The sequence below is a fragment of the Trachurus japonicus genome, chromosome 21 (assembly GCF_045865225.1).
Source record: "Trachurus japonicus isolate A0001 chromosome 21, Traja_1.0".
Taxonomy (NCBI): domain Eukaryota; kingdom Metazoa; phylum Chordata; class Actinopteri; order Carangiformes; family Carangidae; genus Trachurus; species Trachurus japonicus.
The window spans coordinates 21,101,216-21,122,556 of NC_140927.1; the positions used below are offsets into that span (position 1 = coordinate 21,101,216).

At 40.7% G+C, this 21,341-nt stretch overlaps 3 protein-coding genes across 4 annotated transcripts; 2 read left to right on the forward strand and 1 right to left on the reverse strand.

Annotated features, from left to right (window-relative positions):
• Nucleotides 1-1,880: 1,880 nt before the first annotated feature.
• On the forward strand, nucleotides 1,881-5,229 carry dcun1d2a (DCN1, defective in cullin neddylation 1, domain containing 2a). Its single transcript, XM_085766130.1, has 6 exons — nucleotides 1,881-2,356; nucleotides 2,509-2,677; nucleotides 3,017-3,147; nucleotides 3,239-3,321; nucleotides 3,654-3,750; nucleotides 3,843-5,229. Exons 1-6 carry the CDS (start codon nucleotides 2,011-2,013, stop codon nucleotides 3,920-3,922), a joined length of 906 nt encoding a protein of 301 aa, XP_085622256.1. The 5' UTR covers nucleotides 1,881-2,010; the 3' UTR covers nucleotides 3,923-5,229.
• Nucleotides 5,230-6,218: 989 nt separating this feature from the next.
• On the forward strand, nucleotides 6,219-11,721 carry grtp1b (growth hormone regulated TBC protein 1b). 2 transcript variants are annotated; one of them, XM_085765875.1, is made up of 10 exons: nucleotides 6,219-6,324; nucleotides 6,664-6,718; nucleotides 6,809-6,930; nucleotides 7,420-7,565; nucleotides 7,659-7,817; nucleotides 7,920-8,044; nucleotides 8,354-8,450; nucleotides 9,431-9,603; nucleotides 9,694-9,879; nucleotides 10,457-11,721. In XM_085765875.1, the coding sequence occupies exons 3-10, from the start codon at nucleotides 6,869-6,871 to the stop codon at nucleotides 10,556-10,558; spliced, it is 1,050 nt and encodes a 349-aa protein (XP_085622001.1). In that variant the 5' UTR covers nucleotides 6,219-6,324; nucleotides 6,664-6,718; nucleotides 6,809-6,868; the 3' UTR covers nucleotides 10,559-11,721. The 2 variants fall into 2 exon arrangements, with proteins under 2 accessions (XP_085622001.1, XP_085622000.1); XM_085765874.1 differs by lacking the exon at nucleotides 6,219-6,324 and having other exon boundaries at nucleotides 6,704-6,930.
• Nucleotides 11,722-11,741: 20 nt separating this feature from the next.
• Nucleotides 11,742-18,016, reverse strand: lamp1b (lysosomal associated membrane protein 1b). The gene is made up of 6 exons (XM_085765876.1): nucleotides 17,643-18,016; nucleotides 16,023-16,216; nucleotides 15,786-15,914; nucleotides 15,578-15,644; nucleotides 14,234-14,401; nucleotides 11,742-13,763 (listed from the first exon to the last, which is right to left on the reverse strand). The coding sequence occupies exons 1-6, from the start codon at nucleotides 17,698-17,700 to the stop codon at nucleotides 13,624-13,626; spliced, it is 756 nt and encodes a 251-aa protein (XP_085622002.1). The 5' UTR covers nucleotides 17,701-18,016; the 3' UTR covers nucleotides 11,742-13,623.
• Between the last annotated feature and the right edge of the window lie 3,325 nt (nucleotides 18,017-21,341).

Here is a 21,341-nt window from a genome sequence, read left to right on the forward strand (position 1 = left end):
TTCTATTTTATTCTATTTAGTCGACTCTCATGGATGAACACCTGCAAATAAAAGCCAATGCATTTCATATGTGCCTACTATTTACAAATAAGGCAACAGTCACTCGGAGCAACTACTGCAAACTCATCTTTCTTGCTGCTGCTGCTTCTGCTGCTGCCTGAACCCTGTAATAGCTGCTCGACTACTTTGGCGCATGCGCACAATGAGCGGCAATCGGGCTACCAAACTGGTCAAACAGCGGGTGTAAAAATGGTAGGTAACCAAAATAAACACAAACCCTAGGCATTGGCTTTTAGTGCCACCAAGGTTTACCGTCACTACTAGTGTGGTGTTATTAAAGTACACGCCGTGTCGCGTTTTAAAAAGCCTACAATGGTCAATGTGGTTGTGTTCGCTGCTGTTAACAGGGAAGGTCAGTTGATATTTTGAGAGCAGCTATGCTAAGCTACACGTCCCCCTTTTTGGCAGTCTGGTAACTTCGGCTGTGAGCAGGTCAGGCGTTTAATCTCAACACACACACACGGACTCGTTGAAGTGAAATCCTGCCATATCCACTGCCACACTTGACAGCCTGACCTTGTGTTATATATCTATCCCCCATCGTTGATTGTCAGTGATTCATCCCCGGCTAACTTGGCTAACGTTAGCTAGTAGAAGTTACTAGCTGCTGCTGCTGCTGTTGTGTTGAGTGTGTTTGTGTATGTGTGTGTAACAATGCTAACCTTTACGGTTTCCCCCCACTCGGTGTGACACACATACACACTACTAATCCACGCCGTCACTGTCACTACAGATGTTTGAGCTCATGTGGTGTTAATCGGGAACAGTTCAGGACATGAAATCATTGTCAGCTCTGTGAACTCACTTGTTTTTTAGGCTCCGGTTTCAGGAAATGCTGCTCTTCAGTGAAGTGCAAGTGCTTAGATGGATAGATACTGCAGCTTCTGTGAGAGGATGGCATGGTGTGTGTGTGTTTTTGTTTTGTTGGGTTTTTTTTACGACAGATTTGAGGAATATTTCAGAATAATATAGGTCAGAGGTGGGATAGACAGTTCCCATAATCAGATCTCTGCTTTTCCAACCGTTTGGTAGCCTACAATGTTTTCATCATTCAGCATGATGCAAGCACTTGATCAGATGAAACCATGTGATCTACCTCTAAAATAACTTTGTTTTAACATGTAATTGACTATCAAAGTTGCTGCTGAGTAATCATCTAGAGTTAGAGCAAACTAAAACAGATGGACAATTGTTTCTGAATTATCTAATAATCTTTATAAATTAATGCAAATTGCCATCATTGATCCCCCTTTGATCAGATTTGTAGATGTTGTGTTTATGTTGTTTAACAGTCCAGAACTCCTTACCATTCAGTTTACTGTGATAGAAAAGCGTCAAATCTGCACATTTAAGTAGCTGCAAGTCATGAATGTTTGGTTCTTGTACTTGGAAAAGTCACTGGAGTGATTTATTGATTTTTGGAAAAGTTCCTGCATCTTTTTTTGTCACTCAGCAAATTGATAAATTGTACAAGCTGTACAGTGGACAAAAAAGATTTGCTATTTGAAATAAAGTAATTACTTTAAAGCATTTTGTACTTTATAAAAATGCAATATCACTGTTAAAGTATTCTGAAATATTGCATCATGTGATATTTTTTTTTTCTCTCTGTTTTAATATTCCTGGGTATTTCTGGCCGGGTGCTTGTGTTACACTCCAGACTTGTTGCACCTCTAGGTCCCGGTAATGGCATCCCATTTCCCTGCTCATGTTACTTATATGACTGTAGTTATCTGAGGGGCCCTCCGGGGTACAGCATGTGCTCTGAGAATCCACAACATCCCCCCTTCAGAAAAGCCCATGTTGCTTTTGGACAGGACAGAGTTTCCAGCGTATAGCGTCTTGGCTCACCCTCCTACGCCGTGTGTTTGTCGGTGTGACAGACTAACCTTTTAGATGTGTGTCAGAGTGTGTCTGTGCGTCTCTCCTGTCCTTGTCACTGTTGCCTGAATGCTTATAGATGTGTGCGTCTGGTTGTGTGTTTTTGTCTGCGTCTCGCTCTGTGTTTGTGTGTTGTTGTCCGTACTCTGTGGTCTGATCGCACCGGTGTCTGACAGCCCCTGTCCTGTACTCACACAGCATAAGCTGAAGTCTTCGCAGAGGGACAAGGTACGGCAGTTCATGTCCTTTACACAGGCTGGGGAGAAGACAGCTGTGTACTGCCTCACACAGAATGACTGGAAACTAGAAGTCGCCACTGACAACTACTTTCAAAACCCTGATCTGTACTGTAAGGAATCCATGAAAACCTCAGTAGACCGGAAGAAGCTGGAGCAGCTCTACAATCGCTACAAAGGTAAGTCTGTATTTCACACTGTAACATTAGATATAATCACAGGAATAGAGTTCTTCCATAAAAGGACTGAATTCTTTTAAAGTCATACACACTTCATCTTTGCAAAAGAAACTGAGTGCCACTCATACTATATTTTTTTTTACCCTTGATAGATCCCCAGGATGAGAATAAGATTGGTATTGATGGGATCCAACAGTTTTGCGACGACCTCTCGCTGGATCCGGCCAGCATCACTGTGCTGGTCGTCGCATGGAAGTTTCGCGCCGCCACACAATGCGAGTTCACCAAGAAGGAATTTCTGGATGGAATGACAGAGCTCGGGTGAGTGTCGCCATCAGCAGCATCAGTGTGACATGCTACGAAGTGGGACATAAACAGTGTCTGAAGTGTCTTTGCGTGGTCATCGATGTCATAGCGAAGCTCCAGGGAGGGAAGGCCGTAGCTATTTATAGACTCAACTGAAGCATGGCTTGAGTATTCTGTGTCTTAATGGAACGAGTCAATGAAAGAGCTGCAGTGTTGTGGCTTTTTGAGGTTCATATGTCAGGAGTTAATTTCGGCCAGTTTGTCACCAGTACCAACACTGGCATGTTGTAACTGGTGGTGTTGTGTCCATGAGTTTGTTTGTTCATGTGTTGCTTCATTTGTCTTGTTTTCTAGGTGTGACAGCCCAGAAAAACTGAAGGCCCTTTTGCCAAGATTAGAACAGGAGCTAAAAGATAGCGGGAAGTTCAAGGACTTCTACCAGTTCACCTTCAACTTTGCCAAAAATCCTGGACAGAAGGGTCTAGGTAAGCAGAGTGACAATAGTAAAAACAACAACTGGAGTTGAGCTTGAATGTTTGTGAGTCTAATACGTTTCTTCTTTGTGTCTGTGTGCAGACTTGGAGATGGCTGTAGCCTACTGGAACCTGGTTCTGTCAGGACGATTTAAGTTCCTCGATCTTTGGAATAGATTCCTTTTGGTGAGTCAAAAAAGTTAAACAAGCGATAAACAGATCAAATTAGTTGCATTTATTGGGTAAAGGCAGGACAGTTACTGAGTTTTTCTAGCCACACCAATGGTTCTCACTGTTCTCAAACAAACGATCCCTACACATTTTACAACATGAGATGTGCAGATTTTAAATTTGAGGGAACTGGTTTTTGAATTTATAATTTAATTCACTAAAATTTAATGACCTGAGCTGAGATAACTGCATCTGTTTTTTAAAGAGAAAAGCTTAGTTCATATTGGTTATAGACAGGAAGAAAAAGTGTATTTACCAGTAAGTTCACCAGCATTTGTCCGTTATAGGAACATCATAAACGATCCATCCCAAAGGACACATGGAACCTATTGTTGGACTTCGGTAACATGATTGCAGATGACATGTCAAACTATGATGAAGAAGGTGAGTTTGGGCAAATTGGATTAAAAATTCCTTCAGATTACTCATTGCTCCATCACAATGGCACTAATGACATCTTGGTATTTCTTCCTCAGGAGCGTGGCCAGTCCTTATAGATGATTTTGTGGAATTCGCTCGACCAATTGTAACAGGATCAAAACGTAAAACTCTCTAAATGCAATCACAACTCTGGAAAGCCAGAACGTTGTTTCTTTTACAGTGACTTCATAGTTTTTTTTAAGACTTGTACAAAAAAAGTGAAAATTGTAGGCTTCAGAGGGAAAACAGAAGCACTTGAAACTGTCAGGAAACCACCTTTCAGGGAGCTGAGTAAAAACTATGAGAACAACTGGCCACATTTTTTTGTCCTCGTGAGACTGAGGCGTCATATGGACAACGCCAGATTCACCTCCGTCTCTCCTGCTGGATTCTCAGTATCCTGGATGCCCCTCTGCTCGGCTCCAGGAGGAGCACTACCTGTCAGGCCACAGCCCTGTAAGTGGGGATGGACACAGCACTGAGAGGAAGGGTCACTGGCTGTGTGCACTCTGAATGGACTGGAGAGGAGAAAGCGGTGTGTTTTAAGATTCTTCCTAGTCAGCTTTGTTTTGTTATATGAAGCTCTTGAGTGACTGTGCAGAGTTCCCATGTCTTACTCTAACTTCGGGACAGTGCTCACTACACCAGCACCAACAGAACTGTTGCAGTTTTTACTGTACATACTGTATCTATTGGAACAGTTTACAAAGAGAGCTATATGAAGAATAATATAAATATGTTGAATTTATAAATGCAAAAAGATGATTTCTTTTATGTACAGGAAATGCTAAGATCTCTAATGGGATGCCTCAATATTGTGGATGTTATGCCGTTGGTTTAAATGTTAGGTGGATCTGTCAAGTCATGGCATTGTGAGCTTCTCATTGAAAGCATGTTAAACACATTTTATTTCACTTTGGGCTGGTTTCACAAATAAATTTTCACTTGAGTAAAGGCAGTGCTTTAATTTAGATAGCTGATATTGGTTTGTAGAGTTCATTTGTCTGGTTACTTGCAGTTGGGAGTGGGTTTTGAATCCTCAGTGTAATCAGTCATATCCACAGAACCATAACATTGCTTTCGAAGATAATTTCTTCTTAAATCAGTTAATCCCTCTGAGAAGTATGTTCAGCAGCAGTTAGTAGACATCAAAAGTTAAGAAGTTACAGGCCGTTAGGATTGCATGGCACATATCTGTATGTTATGGCAGTGCGAAGCCCTTTATTCAGAAGCCAGGACACTAAAGAGGGCGACAACAGGACAAAGTAAGCCTTAAGAAAAAAATACCTGTCTGTTCAATATTTATGTTTCTGTTCAAGCCCATCTGTTCAGTGTTACTGACAGTAGTGAAAATTAGAATATATTGTTGATACATCATGTAAGTAGCCTAAGTATATTGTTCATTTAAGAAAGATGAATAAAGCATGAGTTTTTCCATACTCATACATGCATTTAACTCCTTTGTCATTGAGAAGATAGATAATAGACTAACTGCTACAGCGTGACTTTATTTCATTCTAACCCTAACCCTTTCATTAAGAGGACTCTGACAAATACTCAATTTACAGCATTACAGATGTGTGACAGATCAATAATGTTGGTTGTTGAGTTGATCCGGATTTTTTTTTTACACCTCGGGATTGAGGGTTGTACAGTTGTGAAGTTGAACAATACTGTTTTTTCCCCTGACAAAATAAGAGTGAACTTCACTGTTTAATAGTCACCATTAAACCAGTTGTGTTGATTAAATATGATTCATTGATCATGTTCAGAATAACAGGAAAACAAGGAGAGATTGCAGAGGCACTTGTCTACACTGTTTAAGGGAATTTGGACCTTGAATTATTCAATTCAATATTTAAGGCAAAGAAAAAAAAATATGATTCATTGATCACATTCAGGATAACAGGAAAACAAGGAGAAATTGTAGGGGCACTCCTCTACACAGTCTAAGGGGATTTGGACTTTGAATTCTTCAATTGAATTGAATTTAAGACAAAGAATAAAAAACCCTGCAATAACCATTTGTCCCATCTTCCAGTAGTGATGTTCAGGTGTGGTTACAGGTGCAACGGAGCCTGACCACACCTACCAGCGCTGGGCGGAGCAAAGAGGTGCAACAGGTTGAAGCTTTTAGGCAGAGAAGGCAGCCAGACACTGCTGTTCATCCTGATGAGTAGTTACTGTTTAAGTTGATATGGTGAACTTTTTTTTCTCTTCTTTTTTTAGCAAACTGTTACTTATTTACTTGTCAAGCTCATATAATGTCACTTTGTAATGTATTTGTAGCTGTATTTCTAAGCACATGATGAATCTAAGTCCAACGTTCATTTCTTTAGTTGTAAAATATTCCACCAGCAGCGTCTGTCTGATGTTTGGAGCAGGATGGGCGAGGGTACAGTAGGTCTTTATAGAAGTTTTAGCTGAAAACAACCGGTGAGAGTTGACGGAGCAGATCCATTTAGTGAGGCTGAGGGACCAAATCCTGAAAGATGCTGAAAAGCTGGGGTGGACTGCAGACATTGGGGCCACTTCTCTGTGAGTTTGTGACCATGAGCAACACATTTCAAGTAGTTGTTGATGACAAAAACAGGAATTACAGCCACTTTAAACAAAATTAGATGCCTGTCTCTGTGATAATAATATTCCTGGTTGCATGGAAATGAAATTAGTACAGAGCAGTCATTTAAAAATGTTGTAGTATTTTTTTTAAATCCTGAACAAAATTGTGTAATTACTGCTGTTGATACTACTAATATCATCTTCATCTCCACCACTACTACCTGTACGAGTCATCGTTATGGTCTGTGACATGCGAGGACATGTGAGCAAACATTACTGTGTCTCTTCCTCCAATTGTTTTGCATGCAAATAAAGGACGCTGCAGGGTGTTTGTTAACCAGGCCCCTCCTCTTCTAGTGAGCGCTGTAAGGTGAGACATCTCAAACTCAGATCGTTCTCTTATTTACCTTGACTGGAGCCAGTTCTGTTTGAGCTACAAGAAATGAAATAACTTTCACAGTATTTGGTTGTTTTATACTCTCGGACGGTGGACTATTGTACCTGCACCACATGACGCACGATGGAGAACAAAATGACAGGAAACGCTGCTCAGCCTCTAACATCTAACAATAGCAATGAAAGGTAAGCCTCATCTTGATATTTTGTGGGCTTCTAGATGGTTGATACACTGTATGTTTGTAGACTCTTGCTGCTTCCATCTTGACTTTCACTTATTTACTCTTCTTTCTTTTCTCATCAACTTTCTGCATTTTGTTTTTACTGAACAAATTTGTATAGCTGCAACAAGACGTATCAAAAACATCATAGCTATGTGTAATTTTGTTCAAAAATGTTAACTTGTCTTGTTATCTTTAAGCTTGAGCTTTTGCTCCTTGCTTCTAATCCTACATAAAAGTAATTTAAAACTCGCCCAACATCCAGCCAGAGCATTTGATCTCCCTGCTACAGAAACCTGACCCGACGGAGGCCGTTGTAGTGTCTGTTATCAAGGGATAGAAAAGAGAATGAAGGGTGGGAAGGAAAATCAGCCCTTGGTCAGGTATTATAACAGCTTTGTGAATTTCTTTGTGCATTGTAGCCTACTGAACTGTGTGAGTGCCCCCTCTGTAGGATTGACCCCTATGGCTTCGAAAGACGTCATGACTTTGAACCCTACACGGAGATGATGAACGAGTATGTAGCTGTCCTCAACAGAAGATCCACCAGATGGTCCAAGCTCCTTCAAGAGAAACCTCACATAGAGAAGAATGTAACAGGTAAAAGACACACATCCAAACACACACACACACACACACACATTGTTGTGTTTTGTTGATTGTGTCATGTAATTATAAAATCTGTTCTGGAAGTGAAGCGGTATGTGCGTAAAGGTGTCCCCAATGAGCACCGAGCCAGGATCTGGATGGCAGCAAGTGGTGCTCAGGAACAACTGGAGGGGAACCCAGGTTATTACCAGACGCTGCTGACCATGGAGCACGACACCAAGCTGAAGGAAACCATTCATACAGGTGAGACAAAATCATCTTTTCAACCAAAAATGTAATCAACACTTTAAAGCCCAGTTAAATCAGTTAATATGATGAATCTAGTAAATTCTCTTTCTTTGGCAGATATGCACAGGACTTTTCCTGACAACATCCTCTTCAAGAGCCAAACTGAGCCGAGTCTGCAGAAGGTTCTGTTCAATGTGCTGCTGGCCTATGGACACCATAATAAGGCAGTGGGGTACTGCCAGGTGAGTTTACTCTCCTGTCTAATAACATAATGGCTATTTACCTAACAAACAGCACAGGCTACTTCCTTATTCATAGAAATTCATGCGTAGCATTTCCTCCAAGTGTTGCTTGTGTGTTGCATTCACCAATTACTATTAGCGCCCTTTATAGTCATGTTTTCAAGGTGTAGCTCAAGGTGCACACGTGTTCGTACTGTTGCGATCTCAAACAAACTCTGCAAAATCATATCACTTTGCCGAAAGCGGTTTTGTCGTGAAGTCAGTGATTCACACACTGTTACATTTATTATTGTGTTGTTTTTATTACAGGGAATGAACTTCATTGCAGGCTACCTCATCATAATCACCAAAGATGAGGAGAAATCCTTCTGGCTCATGGATGCATTGTTGGGCAGAATACTTCCAGGTTACATTTTTTTTAATTCTATCCTCCCACACTCAATGAAAAAATCCCTGCACAAAAGTGTTTTCAGTGACTGATTAAAGATATTCTCAGGTTGAATGTGGGATTGACTGTACTGTCTGGCAATTAAGCTTACTGTACGTACCAAAATTGACAGCAGAGTGAGGGGGATGTCAAGTCAAGCTCAGCCTACCAGCACCTGCCATAATGGGCAAAAGTATGTGAAAACACCTGTGGGCAAACCAAGGGCGCACAAGGTCACTTACTTGATATGAATATGTGTGAGGAGTTTGCATGTTCTCCCTGTGTTTGCATTCTCACCGTGTGCTCCAGTTTCAGATCATGATCCAACAACATTTACACAAGGTTAATTGGTGAAGTTAAATTGCCCATAGGTGTGAATGTGAGGATGACTTGTTGGATTAACTGAAATTAGTTGGGAGAAGTGAGGGGACATCTTCCCTGCAATAAAGTTCTGCGTATTTTCCAGTCAGTGATAAAATCCAAATTTATAAATCAACAGCAATCTTTTTTATTATTGCAGGTAATTTTCATGTTAATTAAAAATATGCATAATAATGACTATATAATAAAATATTGCAGTTTGCCGTGATCTAGTCAATTTTTAAAAAGCTAATTACAAGTGGACCCAGGCATGAGCCTTGTGGGACTCCACATGAAACATTCTTAAAATTAAAGGACAATTCTGGGCAAATTCAAACCTGGGGCTGACCAGCGTAAGATTGGTCTGCTCCCATTATATGCTGCTGTGGCGATGCCGGGACAGACAGAACAACTAACAGGAGACATTAAAAAGAAAATCTTCAGCTTTATTCTTTTAGACCTAAAATATTAGGAAACTAAAGCGCCAGGTTGAATTTGCCCAGAATTGTCCTTTAAGATCTGAGATGTGCTTTAATAGCCAACTACAAGGGCCAAACAACAACTAACAAGTGAATTCATGTGACCATGGTATGTTGTAGACTACTACAGCCCGGCTATGTTGGGGCTGAAGATGGACCAGGAGGTTCTTGGGGAGCTGGTGAAGGTTAAAGCCCCTGCAGTGGGGCAACTCATGGCCCAGTACCCTGGCATATGGACCCTGGTTGTGTCACGCTGGTTCATCTGCCTCTACATTGACATACTCCCGATTGAGGTGAGAAAAAAGTATGGTATAACCTCCTCAAACACAACGAGTTCGAGCTGATCATTTAACAGACGTCCTCCTGGGCTCTTGTACTTGCAGACAGTTCTGCGGATCTGGGATTGTCTCTTCTACGAAGGCTCCAAAGTTCTTTTCCGTGTCGCTCTGACGCTCATCATTCACCATCAGCCGGAGATCTTAAGAGCTCGCTCTTTGCCTGACGTGTGTGAGTGCTTCAAACAAATCACCTGTGGAGCTTTCACTCTGGAGTGCCACACCTTCATGCAGGTGAGGACAGTCAGAGAAACTCATGAGGCTGATTTTACATTTTTCCTCTCAAACAAAATGTGTAACCATTCTCCTTGAAATTATATATTTCTTTGTTTTTCTTTTTAACTCAACATAGAGCAGTTCTAAAACCAACTTCAGGTTTTCCTCTACTGACAAACTGAGTAATGGTTCATTGATCATTTGATGAAAGAAAATACAAAGATAATTGTCATGTGCTCTGGGATCCTTTTCAAAATATGCCTTGTTCACATAATTGTTCTCATATTCAGCATATTTCTGGCATTTTTTGCTTCATACAACTAATATCAAACAATAATTCTTACTTTAGTTTTCTGTGTTATATTGCTCTTCTATGCCCTTATATTATATGCATGTCTGGGCTACTGGATACTCAAATTTCCTTTGGGATCAATTAAGTATCTCTAAGTCTAACAAAAGATTGATCTTGCACAGAGGAATGACCAAAAAAACAAATGATATGTATGACCAGGATTTATTCCAGTTGTTTACATGAAGTTATTGTGATTTCATCTTAAACCCTCATTCATTCGTCTGTCAAAATGTCTTTCTACAGAAAATCTTCACGGAGCCTGGAAGTCTCTCTATGGCAACTATCGATAAACTGAGAGAGAAGTGCAGACAACAAATCATGGAGGAAGAATCTGGACGGACATAAGAGTGTCTGGATTCACTGCTTTCAACATTTGCTCAGGAACTTTGTACCATCACTCAACTGTGGCTTTAGATTGATCTCTTATCTACCACACTAGATATACTGTATATGAAGGATTTGTCTCAAGTGAAAATTTTTAAACCTTGCCTTTTGATTCTTTTTGTTCCTATGGTTTTTGAAAGTATCAGAGTCATGGGACCGATAGTATTTTTTGTTTCGTTACCATGGAGAATAACCGTTGTGAGAGTGTAACTTCTGTTTCTTGTCTTTGATACAAAGAAGGAAATTCATGTCTTGCATAAAAACAGAGAAATATTCACCCTCATCTCTTTTCTGGCTTAAGTGTTTAATTGAATGCCAAACAAAGGTTAGACAAAATGGCAATTTTTTAAGTGTCACATTATCATCTTAAACAACAAATTATTTAGGGGCTTCAAACCTGTGGCTGCATGTTGAAGTTAGAAATCCTAAAGTGCTGTTGAGGTACAGGAAAATTCAACTGAAATGTTTGAAAGTGTCTGCCAGAGGTTATCCAGCTGTTTGTTTCGGAGCTAAATGACCTGTTAAGATATGTTGTCCTAGTTGGAAACATAAATATTTAGTGTAAGGTCTGTTCATGGAGCAAGTTATTTATAAGTTATATTTATTTAATTTGCTTTCAAAACTATAAACCACCTCAAAGAGTACAAATGTTTTCATACTCAAACACTCAGAAAACAAAGAAATGGCTGCTGTCTGTTACTAACCAACCTGCAGTCGTGGACAGATCATGACACAATGGGCCCCTGGGCACAAACAGTAAACACTCTGATACAAAGGTGCAAAGAGACACAAAACCACATGGCTATGTAGGTGTTTTGTGTCTCTTTAGCAAACACATAGAGGTGGTCCAGGGGCCCCAGGCCTGTACCAAAGAAGCCCTTTCAGTTATTAAAAACACTAATAACTTAGCCAACTATTCATCCCTTTCTGGGCCAGAGCAGCAGAAAGAAACCTGTCTTGACCATACTTTTTCCTGTTTTATTCTCATCATTTAGTGAAATGTTTTCAGTACCAGCCTTTAATGACTGTTGGACATCATGTTTGTTGAATCCACCCTGCGTTTACAAGCAGATACCCTCGACCAACCAGGAACAGGTTTGACAGATGATAAACTACATAAAGGCAAAACAAAAAGTGACACGGCCTTGTTCCTTCTCTTTTATTGACCTCTCCTTTAGAAAACAGTTCAAACAAAACCATTAAAACCATATTAAATCACTACATGGATATTTAGATGCGGGAGAAAAACAAAACAAACATAAAAAACATAAATAACTGTACTTTCCCCCCATTACATCAAACAAAGCATATTAATGGTAGTAATAGTACATGAAGGCTATGTGAGACACAATGAAAATGTCCCATACATGGCAGCACAGTGTCAGTGAGTGGGTGAGTACCTCTGTGAATATTGGCTTTACTTAAATCCCATCCATATAACAGCTGGGAAGGCACTGATGAACCAGACCAGAGCATAATGGCCATTTTAATCATTACATGGGGCTTTTCCTCAGGACTTTAGTGCAACTTCGTAACCTTCAAGCGTCCAAAATCCCAAGTGGGCCCAAATTCAGGAAAACAAACAAACAAAAAAAACAACAACAACAAACAGAACCACCCAGTGGACTTCATCAAAGCAATATTATAAGGTTCTTTTGTGGTGTCCTGAGCTTTTTCATGCAACAAGCCAAAAGTATGTCAATAAGATTGTTTAAGCAAATCCTGGCATGTGTCTTTCTGTAACAGCAAACTCCAAAAATTGAGAAATATTAACATTTTGGGAAATACACTTATTTGCTTTGGAGGCTAAAGTTGGATGGGACGATCCAAGACATTGCCGTGTCTGTATAGTAATGTGAAGCTGCAGCCAAAACGTGGTAAGTTTAGCTTGGCATTAAAACTGGAACCTCTAAAGCTCATTAATGTGCTCTATCTTGTTTCGTCTACACAAGAATCAATGGGTAAAGCTCATACATCGAGGTTCAGCAGTGGGTTATGAGCCTGAACAGGCATGTTTGCTTCCTTGAGTTTCCTCCAGAAGTTACAGCTACCAGCCAAGAAATAGTCCTGGCATGAACCGGCGACCACAACTTGTCTATTTATACTCCTTCGTTTTTGTTCAAGTCTTTAAACTTACCCAAGCAAACCCTCTTTCCATAGCATGTCATTTAGCAGACATAAGAGAGATATAAATTCTCATCTATGAATTGACAAGAAAGCAAATGAGTCCATTTCCCACAATGCTAACAACTCCTTCAAGTGAAACAAAAAAAAAGCTAAAAATGCCTCAAATCCTACAAAGCTGAGAGCTGTATCTAACGCTGCCATACAAAATGTGTTACGTACAGTTAAGAAGCAAAGATTGGCATTTCATTATTAATCTCAGTGGACTAAATGAATTCCTACATGTAAAGCAAAAACTAAGCAGCCTCCCTTGTTTCTTTTCCAGGAATAGGTTACTGTGTTTTTAGCATGATCACTAAAATCTGCCTACTTGGTCTAAATGTAGAGCTAATGCAATAAAAAATGTCAGATCTTTACTGTATGAATCAGGCTGAGTTAAACAGCCAGAAATATTCCCTTTATAATAACAAACCTTATTTAGGATGAGACCACTAAAAAGTGGTCACCCAGTAACAGATAAGAAGAGCTAAAGTAGCAATTCCCTCAAATCCCATAATCCCTCAAAATTCCTTTCACAGAAATCATAAATAGTACAATACAAGTTGAGGACTCTTGTGGACCCCTCTGTTCAACATCCCCTGACTTTACTTGGTATCTGTAAAGAGTTTTTCCTCAATTCACCACAATCTCCAAACAATGAAAGAGTGGGTCAGTTCAGAAAGTGTATATCAATCTCACAAAGTAATAATGACTAGTGTTATTGGTAAGGGCAGAGAACAGCACAGAGACAGATGATGGAGGGATAGAGGGGCACAAGGTAGCGTGTTAGTCTCATAAAACAGTGGTTAATATCATGGTGTCGCGCTCTGGCCCCCCGGGGGACATGAAAGTGAAGAGCCACCTCAGATGGTTTGGTAGCCGGCGTGGCTCCTCTTCCTCCCGATGAGGTAGGCCAAGAGCACAATCAGGACTAGACCTGCTAAAGCTGCTCCAACTATGATGGGGATCAACATGTCGTCTTCGTCCAGCTGGCATTCCTCAGCTGCCGGGGTGAGACAACAGGACAAATTAGAGCAAGAAAACAGGAGATTAATTTACTTAAAGCTCCTGTACAGACTTTTCATTTAGTGTTGATTTTGGCGGCCCCTGTGGACGAAAGCGGCGGAATGAAGACTGCATTTCTCACTGTCATGAAGATGTTTGTCTGGCCAGCGCGTTATAGATTTGTTTTGGAAACGTCAGAAAGAAGACGGGACTTGCTTTTTTTTTCTTGCTTTTTTTAGCAGCGTAATGTTTCTATTCGTATCGTTTCGTCAGTGGTCCGACCTGACCATGGCTTCCAGAGGTATAGAATTAGACTACTTAGAAATAGTGTATCTTCACACTGATGGACTCATTTGCTGTTGTAGGTAACAGAGACACATCAGCAGAAACCAGAGACTTTTGCGTATCCAGTTAAAAGCTCCGCACAGGGGCTTTAACCGAGAGCAACAAAGTCAAGTGTGCATTTACCTGCTCCAAACTGATTCCCAGTCAGACCAAAGGGCTGCACCTGCACCTGGAAGGTGTTGATGGACACAATCTGTGCCACGTTCAGGGTCTGCTCCTCTCGGCACATGTACGAGTATCCCAGGGTGCCCCGCAGGTAGTCCAGGCTGTTGTTATGGGCTGAGACAGCCTCTAGGGTAGGGACAGAACAGGGAGGGAAAATACATAAGTGAGGATTCTGGTGTAATATGTGATAGAAAATGTTAATAATTTGATTTAAACCCTTCTGTAAACCTCTATACTTACACAATCTGTATTACCTGGGAATATGTCAGATTATGGAACAAACTTCCAAGACTCTGATTTTACAGAAAAAAACTTGTGGTTTTTTCAGATTCCCTATGATCCACAACAACAACAGCAAAATGCCATCAGTGATGACAGAAGCCATTTTAAAAGTGCTTCATCAAATGTGTCACTTTCAACTATTGCAGCAGTATTGCACCTGAATGTCACCAAATTAAAAAGACAGCGCACCAGAACAGTACTCCGGCTAATGAGCTGTTCAAAGGCATAGTTGATTAAGATGTCTTAAATTTGTACAACTGCTGCAACAGTCAGAGCACCGCAGTCACACACACTCACTAGTTTTCTTGTGGCTGTTTGTGGCGGTTCAAAATCTCCTATAACAAATAGGATTAAAAAAACATTTAGGTAAATAACTTTTATATTTTTTGTTGTGTTAAGATTGGGTGTGTCAAGAATTCTTCAATTGCATTAAGGTGAAATAAAAACAAAACAGAAATCAGCTTCCCTGTGCATTAGAGAATCATAACATGCAGCAATTTCTTCTCCAGTTTAATGCAGCAAAATCATCATCAACAACCTTTATTTAACCAGGCAAAATTGCTTAGAAAACATTCTTATTTAAGCAACGGCCTGGTAAAATGAATTTACTGGAGTTGCAGTTTCAGAACTTTAGTAATTTTTTTTCTGTGATTGGTACCAAGCTTCATCATTTTTTCTAGGAATTCATACGGAATAACAAACCTGTACGATAAAGCATCACCAAATTACATGCATTTTGTCTGCCGTTTGCCTCCCTTGTGAACCGATATCCTTTACTATGTAAAGATCAGCACAAGGCAGAATAAGTATAGGATGCCTCAAAATTAACATCATGTCAATCATGTTCCTACTAGTTCAAGTCACAGCTGCTTTATTCATTGCTACCTTTATTAATTTAGTTCCCTGGTTACGTTACCAACAAATAGACATTATATTAAGAACAACAGGATAGACTGGACACATGTTTATTAACCTGAAACAAGGAGATCTGCATAAACACTGTAAGTAAAGTGCACTCACCCTTCATGTCAGGCCAGGCTGCTGACAGCGTCACTTCACTCAGGTGGTACTTATTGGAGGTAGTGTTCTGGAGGAATAAGGCGGTAACTGCAGTCAGGACAGTTTTATGCATGCGCTAGCTGCCACCTAGTGGCTGTTTCAGGAAGTGTGAGATGAAAATAACAGGGCTGTGATGAACAAAGCGGTGAACACTGATGCAGTAACCTACCAGGGTGAAAGAAAAGGTGAGGTTGGTTTTGTCCACATCCGTTGTGAGACGCAGGGAGGCGCTCTCTGACTCACATGATCCAGAGCTCTTTGTCACATTGGGCTGAAGGTTCATAACATCCTGCACAGTCTGTAAATAAACAATACAACATTAAGCAAATTAAAGACATCTAAACGTGGCTGTAATTATAGCCATAGCTGTAAACTGCTCAAGCATTGCTTAAGTGTCTCATAGTACCTTGTTCTGAGACGAGGAGTTGAAGGTGATGCTGAGCTGCAGCCCCATGGATGCCAGCAAACAGGCAGTACCGTTGCTGCTGGTGACCACATAGTTTCCCTTTTCAGGTCTGCCTGGGTCTTTGTGCAGCTGAGCAGTTGTTGGGGTACTTGTAGTTGAGGCAACACCAGCAACACCTGGGTGCAGGACAGCAGCTGCAAAACACATTCAGTCACCACTTAAAGCAGAAGTAAGCGATCCGGTCGTTTTGGCTAACTTCTTGTCAGAGTTAGCAGTCCCCGCCCTCGTCCCTACGTCACCACATTCACGCGCATCCCTTGGCTGCACACACAGAGAGGACCGACCCTTTATGCCGTTCTCTCTCATTGGATAAAGGTTGTAGGATACAAGGAAAATTTTCTCCTAGGCTTACAGCAGAGCAGAGTGACTGGCAGACCCGTGTTTCGGACCAAACGCTCTATGTAAGTGATTGCTGTCGGAAGATATAACTATTTAAGACTTATATTAACACAAATTCCGCTTACTTCTGCTTTAATGTTCTGAAATGTTACTTTATGTATCTTTATTGTGGAAAATGGCTCTGACAGTACTTAAATTGTAGAAGATGATTGAACTTTTAAATGTATGTACATATGTATGTCTTTCTCTTTCTATCTAGACAGTTTTAGATCAAACCACACCTCTATAATTAGACTTTTAAATTCTGAACCAACACTGTTAGCACCCTTTCAAGTGCAGATTGAAATTTGTGAAACCTTTGCTCTCTTTCCACTGAACAACACAACATCAGACCAGGTCTAGATCAATAACCACTATCCTTAGAGATAAGTCGACTCTAGACGTGCTGAATCTGAGATAGGCTACTAAACATTGACTGCGACCACAGTTTCAGATTTGTGACTTTTTTCTTTTTCTTATTCTATTTATGAAAACATCAAACAATGGCAGCTTGGATAGACTTATCAAATCTGACCTAAAGCCCATTTAATCCACAGAAACCCTCATACATTTGTGCAAAAGCCTGCCACCTCATTCTTAACAGAAGATTGTCTTTCTTGAGTTTATGATATAATTCATGATACCATTTTGTAGGTTTTTTTTAAAAGGACGTTTTAGTGTGTGTCTCACAACCCTTTTTGAGTGGTCCTCAATACTTTTTAATTTTATCAAGGGGGAGGGAGGTAACGTGCATTGAATACTGTAATTTTTATATACTATGTTTATTTATGTATTCTCCCTGTACCCTTATGCATTTTGCATAGTGTGTTGTGGAGTGACACGTTAATAAAGTCTCTCTCTCTCTTGTCAAATCTGCACAAATGGAGCCAACTTCAGCCTCACAGCCTCATGAGTGACTGAGCTCAGCATCGTCAGATCCAGACAGTTTGGAGCCTGACTGTCCCTCGTGTGTAGCTACAACATGTGTGTTAGGCCTGACAAACAAACCGCAGCTCTGACCTACATGATCTCTGCTCTGTGTGGTTACAACAGTGGAAAGTTTCGCCAGCTTGGAGATCGGTCCAAACATTGTTTCGTTACGAGCTAACGTTAGGTCAGTTGTGACCTTCGTGAGTTGGCAACCGTTAGCTATTACTACTACTAATAATAATCAATACTCACCTAAAATCAACTGCAGCGTTACTGCCAGGCTCCAGGACTGAACACCGATGTGCGTCATGTTTCTTGACGGTCTCACGGGGACTAAATCACGGCGGCGGCGGCGGCACAACAACACGGGGTGAGCGAGGAGAGGAGCTGTTGTGCTAACAGGCTAGGCTAACGTTAGCAGCGTCACAACAACGGCAAAGAGAAAGAAAAAAAAAGATAAAAGTCACGGATTCGTCGAAGTGATAAAGCGCTGTTTTTTGGTGACGAGGCAACCTAACGTTTCTGGATGCCGGTGTGAGCTGTTCCTGCCAGTAAAAGCTAGCTGTGGTGTTAATTTTTTGCTCCCAGTGAAGACTTTAATCAGCAGCAGCAGTGCAAGGACTGACGTCACCAGGATCATGTGACAGCGGTTTTAAGAAACACCTAGAAGATCACGTGATCAACAGCAGCAGCTTGTTTGTCATTTCACACAAGGATTCACGGGTAAATATTATAATGTAATGTACAATACAATATACGCTACAAAATAATACTTTAAGTTAGGTACTTAGGTGATTTTTTTAGATACAGTGTTTGTATTTGCAGTAGAGTATTTCAAGTTTGCTGCCTCATAGTCTGCTGCACTAGTGGGGGAGAGCGGGGCACGTTGGGTCATTTTTGACATTAGGCTTTATTATTGAAAAAGTGTTCGTGTTTCATTCATTATTTTACTATACATGTATACATATATCTGTTAGCTACAAATAGACACCAAAAGTAAATTCCTAGCCCTTTCACATTTCAAACAGTTATACCGAAAGCAGCAGGTGTGCAAATGTCCCAAGGTGGGGCACGTTGGGACAGGTAGGGGGGCACGTTGGGACAGTGTTGTAAATTACTTTTAAAATGGTTGCAAACAATTTAATTTTTATAGAAACATGTTGTGTGTAATCTCCACAACTGCATATATTATTTATGATGTAGGCCTATTTATTATTTTAAAGATATCCACAGACCACTAGTAAAATAACATGTAGCCTAAATGACGAACAAATTGTCCATTCAACATCTAAAAATTATATTTTCATTTGCAAATACATGAATCATTATTAAAGCAGACGTAAGTGATATATTGTGTGATATATTGTGTTAATATAAGTCTTAAATAGTTATATCTTCTGACAGCAATCACTTATATAGAGTGTTTGGACCGAAACACGGGTCTGTCAGTCCCTCTGCTCTGCTCTGAGCCGAGGAGAAAACTTTTCTCGTATCCTACAGTTTTTATCCAATGAGGAGAGAGAACGGTGTGCAGCCAAGGGATGCCGTGAATGTGGTGACGTAGGGACCATAGACTGTAAAAAGAATGGACGTAGCGTCCGTGACGTCACCCATTGGTTTTGGTGAGTCTGTTTCGTGCCGCTACTACGGGGGTTTGAGCCGCACCATGTTGGATTCTACTTGCCATATTTGGAGCGGTGCGGCCGTTGGCCGGCCGAGAGCCCGCCCACCGGCCTCGTAGCAGCGGTCTCCGGACCTGTCACTCAACGTTTCCGCGCCCTGATTGGCCAGAACTTTAAACCTAATAATAGTAAAACTGTAGAGTTTAAAAAAAATTCACCCCCCTCAGAGTGTGTGCGGGGGTAGAAACTATCGGTTGAGACCAAAAAAATAAAATGTACCAGGCTGTAAATATGTTTTTTTAAGCTGTAAAATCGGCTATTTTAACATGGGGCTCAATTGGAGTTGCTCCCTTCTGGAGCCAGCCCCCAGCGACAGCCGGGGGTATTGCAGTTTTTTGAACGCGGAAGTGAGCTTCACTTCTCAGACCGACAACTGCCCCCTTGGTAGGGACGAGGACTGTTATGGTGCGTTCACGGCAACTCGTAACTCGTGTTTTTCCGACCTGTGAAGTTGTACCAGTTCGATCTGGTACGAGTTCACGGGTCGGAAGTTACGAGTGGCCGTTATAGTGACTTTCACCGGTAAAACAGGTCTGAAAAACACGAGTGGGTTGCCTGGAACGCTACAAAGTCGTAAGTCGTGACTTGAAGCTGTAATTTACGGTTTCAAAAGCCTACCTGGAACGCAGCATTAGCCAAAACGACCGGATCGCTTACTTCTGCTTTAAAAAAATGTTTTTTTTTTCAAGGAAAAAACGTAATAACCCATGAACTATTGAATTAATATATAACATATTAACTCACATAAGTCTATTTAAAAACTCATTCATGCAAGTTAGTGGGGCACGTTGGGACGCAGGGGCCCAACGTGCCCCACCCATGACTGCAAGCATATTTAGCTAGCTGTCACTCAGCGCTACGTAGCACGAAACATGGCAACTATCCTATCTTGTAAGCATTATAATACTGACTAAAATGATATATGTTTGATTTTTGTGACATGTATACAAAAGGTTTAAATAGAAAATTACTTCACGTCAAAATTTTAATTTACATGAGCTTCAAACCACGAATCTTGAATAAAAAGTGAACGGATGAATGGAGGCTCCCGCCTACTTCAGGGGATGCCGGAATTCACGCAGAGGGTGTGCTCACCAAAATACGTCCTTATTGCTACAGCGGATCACCTCGAAGTAGCCCTGTGCCAACGTGCCCCTCGGACCAACGTGCCCCGCTCTCCCCTGCTTTAACAGCAGAAGTTATTATTTTCCTGTTAGAGTAAGATTTTACAGAAAAAAGAAAAACCCACACACATCAGAAATTAAGTCAAAGAGCTGTGATTCTCCTACAAATTAAAAATGGAAAATGGATTAAAGACAGATTGGATTTCAGAGTTTTACTCTTGTTTGTATCCTGCTGCTTTCCTGACGAGGTATTAAGACCTTCGTAAATGATGAACCAGTGTTAACAGTATCAACAGTATGATGTCATATATGATAACATGGCAGTCACAATTTGGCTTTTCATTATTGCCTCAAGTGAGGCCCTTTAATATAACAGTAACTTTAATAATAGAACTGAGTACTATTGCTTATTGCCAGTTGGCGTAATCAAATCAAACCATACTGGATGTGAGGACGCCTGATTACATTGTGAGATGTAGGTCTGCAGTTTTCCTTCTGTGAAAAGATGAATGCCACAAATCAGCAGAAACTTAACAACTCTGAGACTTGACACACACAGAAATACACAGATAGCAGAACTGTATCCTTCTGAGCATCTCCAAGACCAAGGAGATGGTCACTGACTTGACGTTTGCAGTGAAATGCTGTAGCCCATGTTTTATTCGAGAATTGCATGCAATGTGACACTAGCACATTTGCACAGGTAAAAGTATAATTACGGTTTTGAAGTAGGCTACTTTACTATTTAGGCTGTGTATTTAATATTTCAATCCACTATGTTTATTTAACAGTTATATCTTTTTTAAGTAGCCTATCTTACAAAAGAGATTCAGAGTTATTTATGTAAATCAGAATGTGTGTCTATCTGTTATTTGCATCTAGGGTCCAGATGCTTCGGCGTAGGCGTCTAATTAAAGGTCCATAAGGTCAGGCCTCAGAAGTCCTGCAACATTTTTCACACCCGTGTCAAAATGAAGTCTCCGCTTCGTGCAATTTTACCCGGCCTCAGTTTCTGCCTGTTAGTTCAATAGTTTGCTCAAGTGTCCCAGATCAGTGTGATTGTGCAACTAGAGCCAGACACAACACTCTGTAAAGATGCAGAGGTCTCATGTCTTTAACCCCTTTCTATACACAGACACACACTA

Bases quoted from the DNA above. Each gene is read 5' to 3' on its own strand.
- dcun1d2a (XM_085766130.1), top strand. From the start codon at position 2,011: ATGCTTATAGATGTGTGCGTCTGGTTGTGTGTTTTTGTCTGCGTCTCG. The intron at 3,322-3,653 runs GTGAGTCAAAAA...TGTCCGTTATAG, and splicing joins TTTGGAATAGATTCCTTTTG to GAACATCATAAACGATCCAT. The intron at 3,751-3,842 runs GTGAGTTTGGGC...TTTCTTCCTCAG, and splicing joins GTCAAACTATGATGAAGAAG to GAGCGTGGCCAGTCCTTATA.
- grtp1b (XM_085765875.1), top strand. From the start codon at position 6,869: ATGGAGAACAAAATGACAGGAAACGCTGCTCAGCCTCTAACATCTAAC. The intron at 8,451-9,430 runs GTTACATTTTTT...GGTATGTTGTAG, and splicing joins GTTGGGCAGAATACTTCCAG to ACTACTACAGCCCGGCTATG. The intron at 9,880-10,456 runs GTGAGGACAGTC...GTCTTTCTACAG, and splicing joins AGTGCCACACCTTCATGCAG to AAAATCTTCACGGAGCCTGG.
- lamp1b (XM_085765876.1), bottom strand. From the start codon at position 17,700: ATGACGCACATCGGTGTTCAGTCCTGGAGCCTGGCAGTAACGCTGCAG. The intron at 15,915-16,022 runs GTACTATGAGAC...GTTTATTTACAG, and splicing joins ACTCCTCGTCTCAGAACAAG to ACTGTGCAGGATGTTATGAA. The intron at 13,764-14,233 runs GTAAATGCACAC...TCACCCCGGCAG, and splicing joins TGGGAATCAGTTTGGAGCAG to CTGAGGAATGCCAGCTGGAC.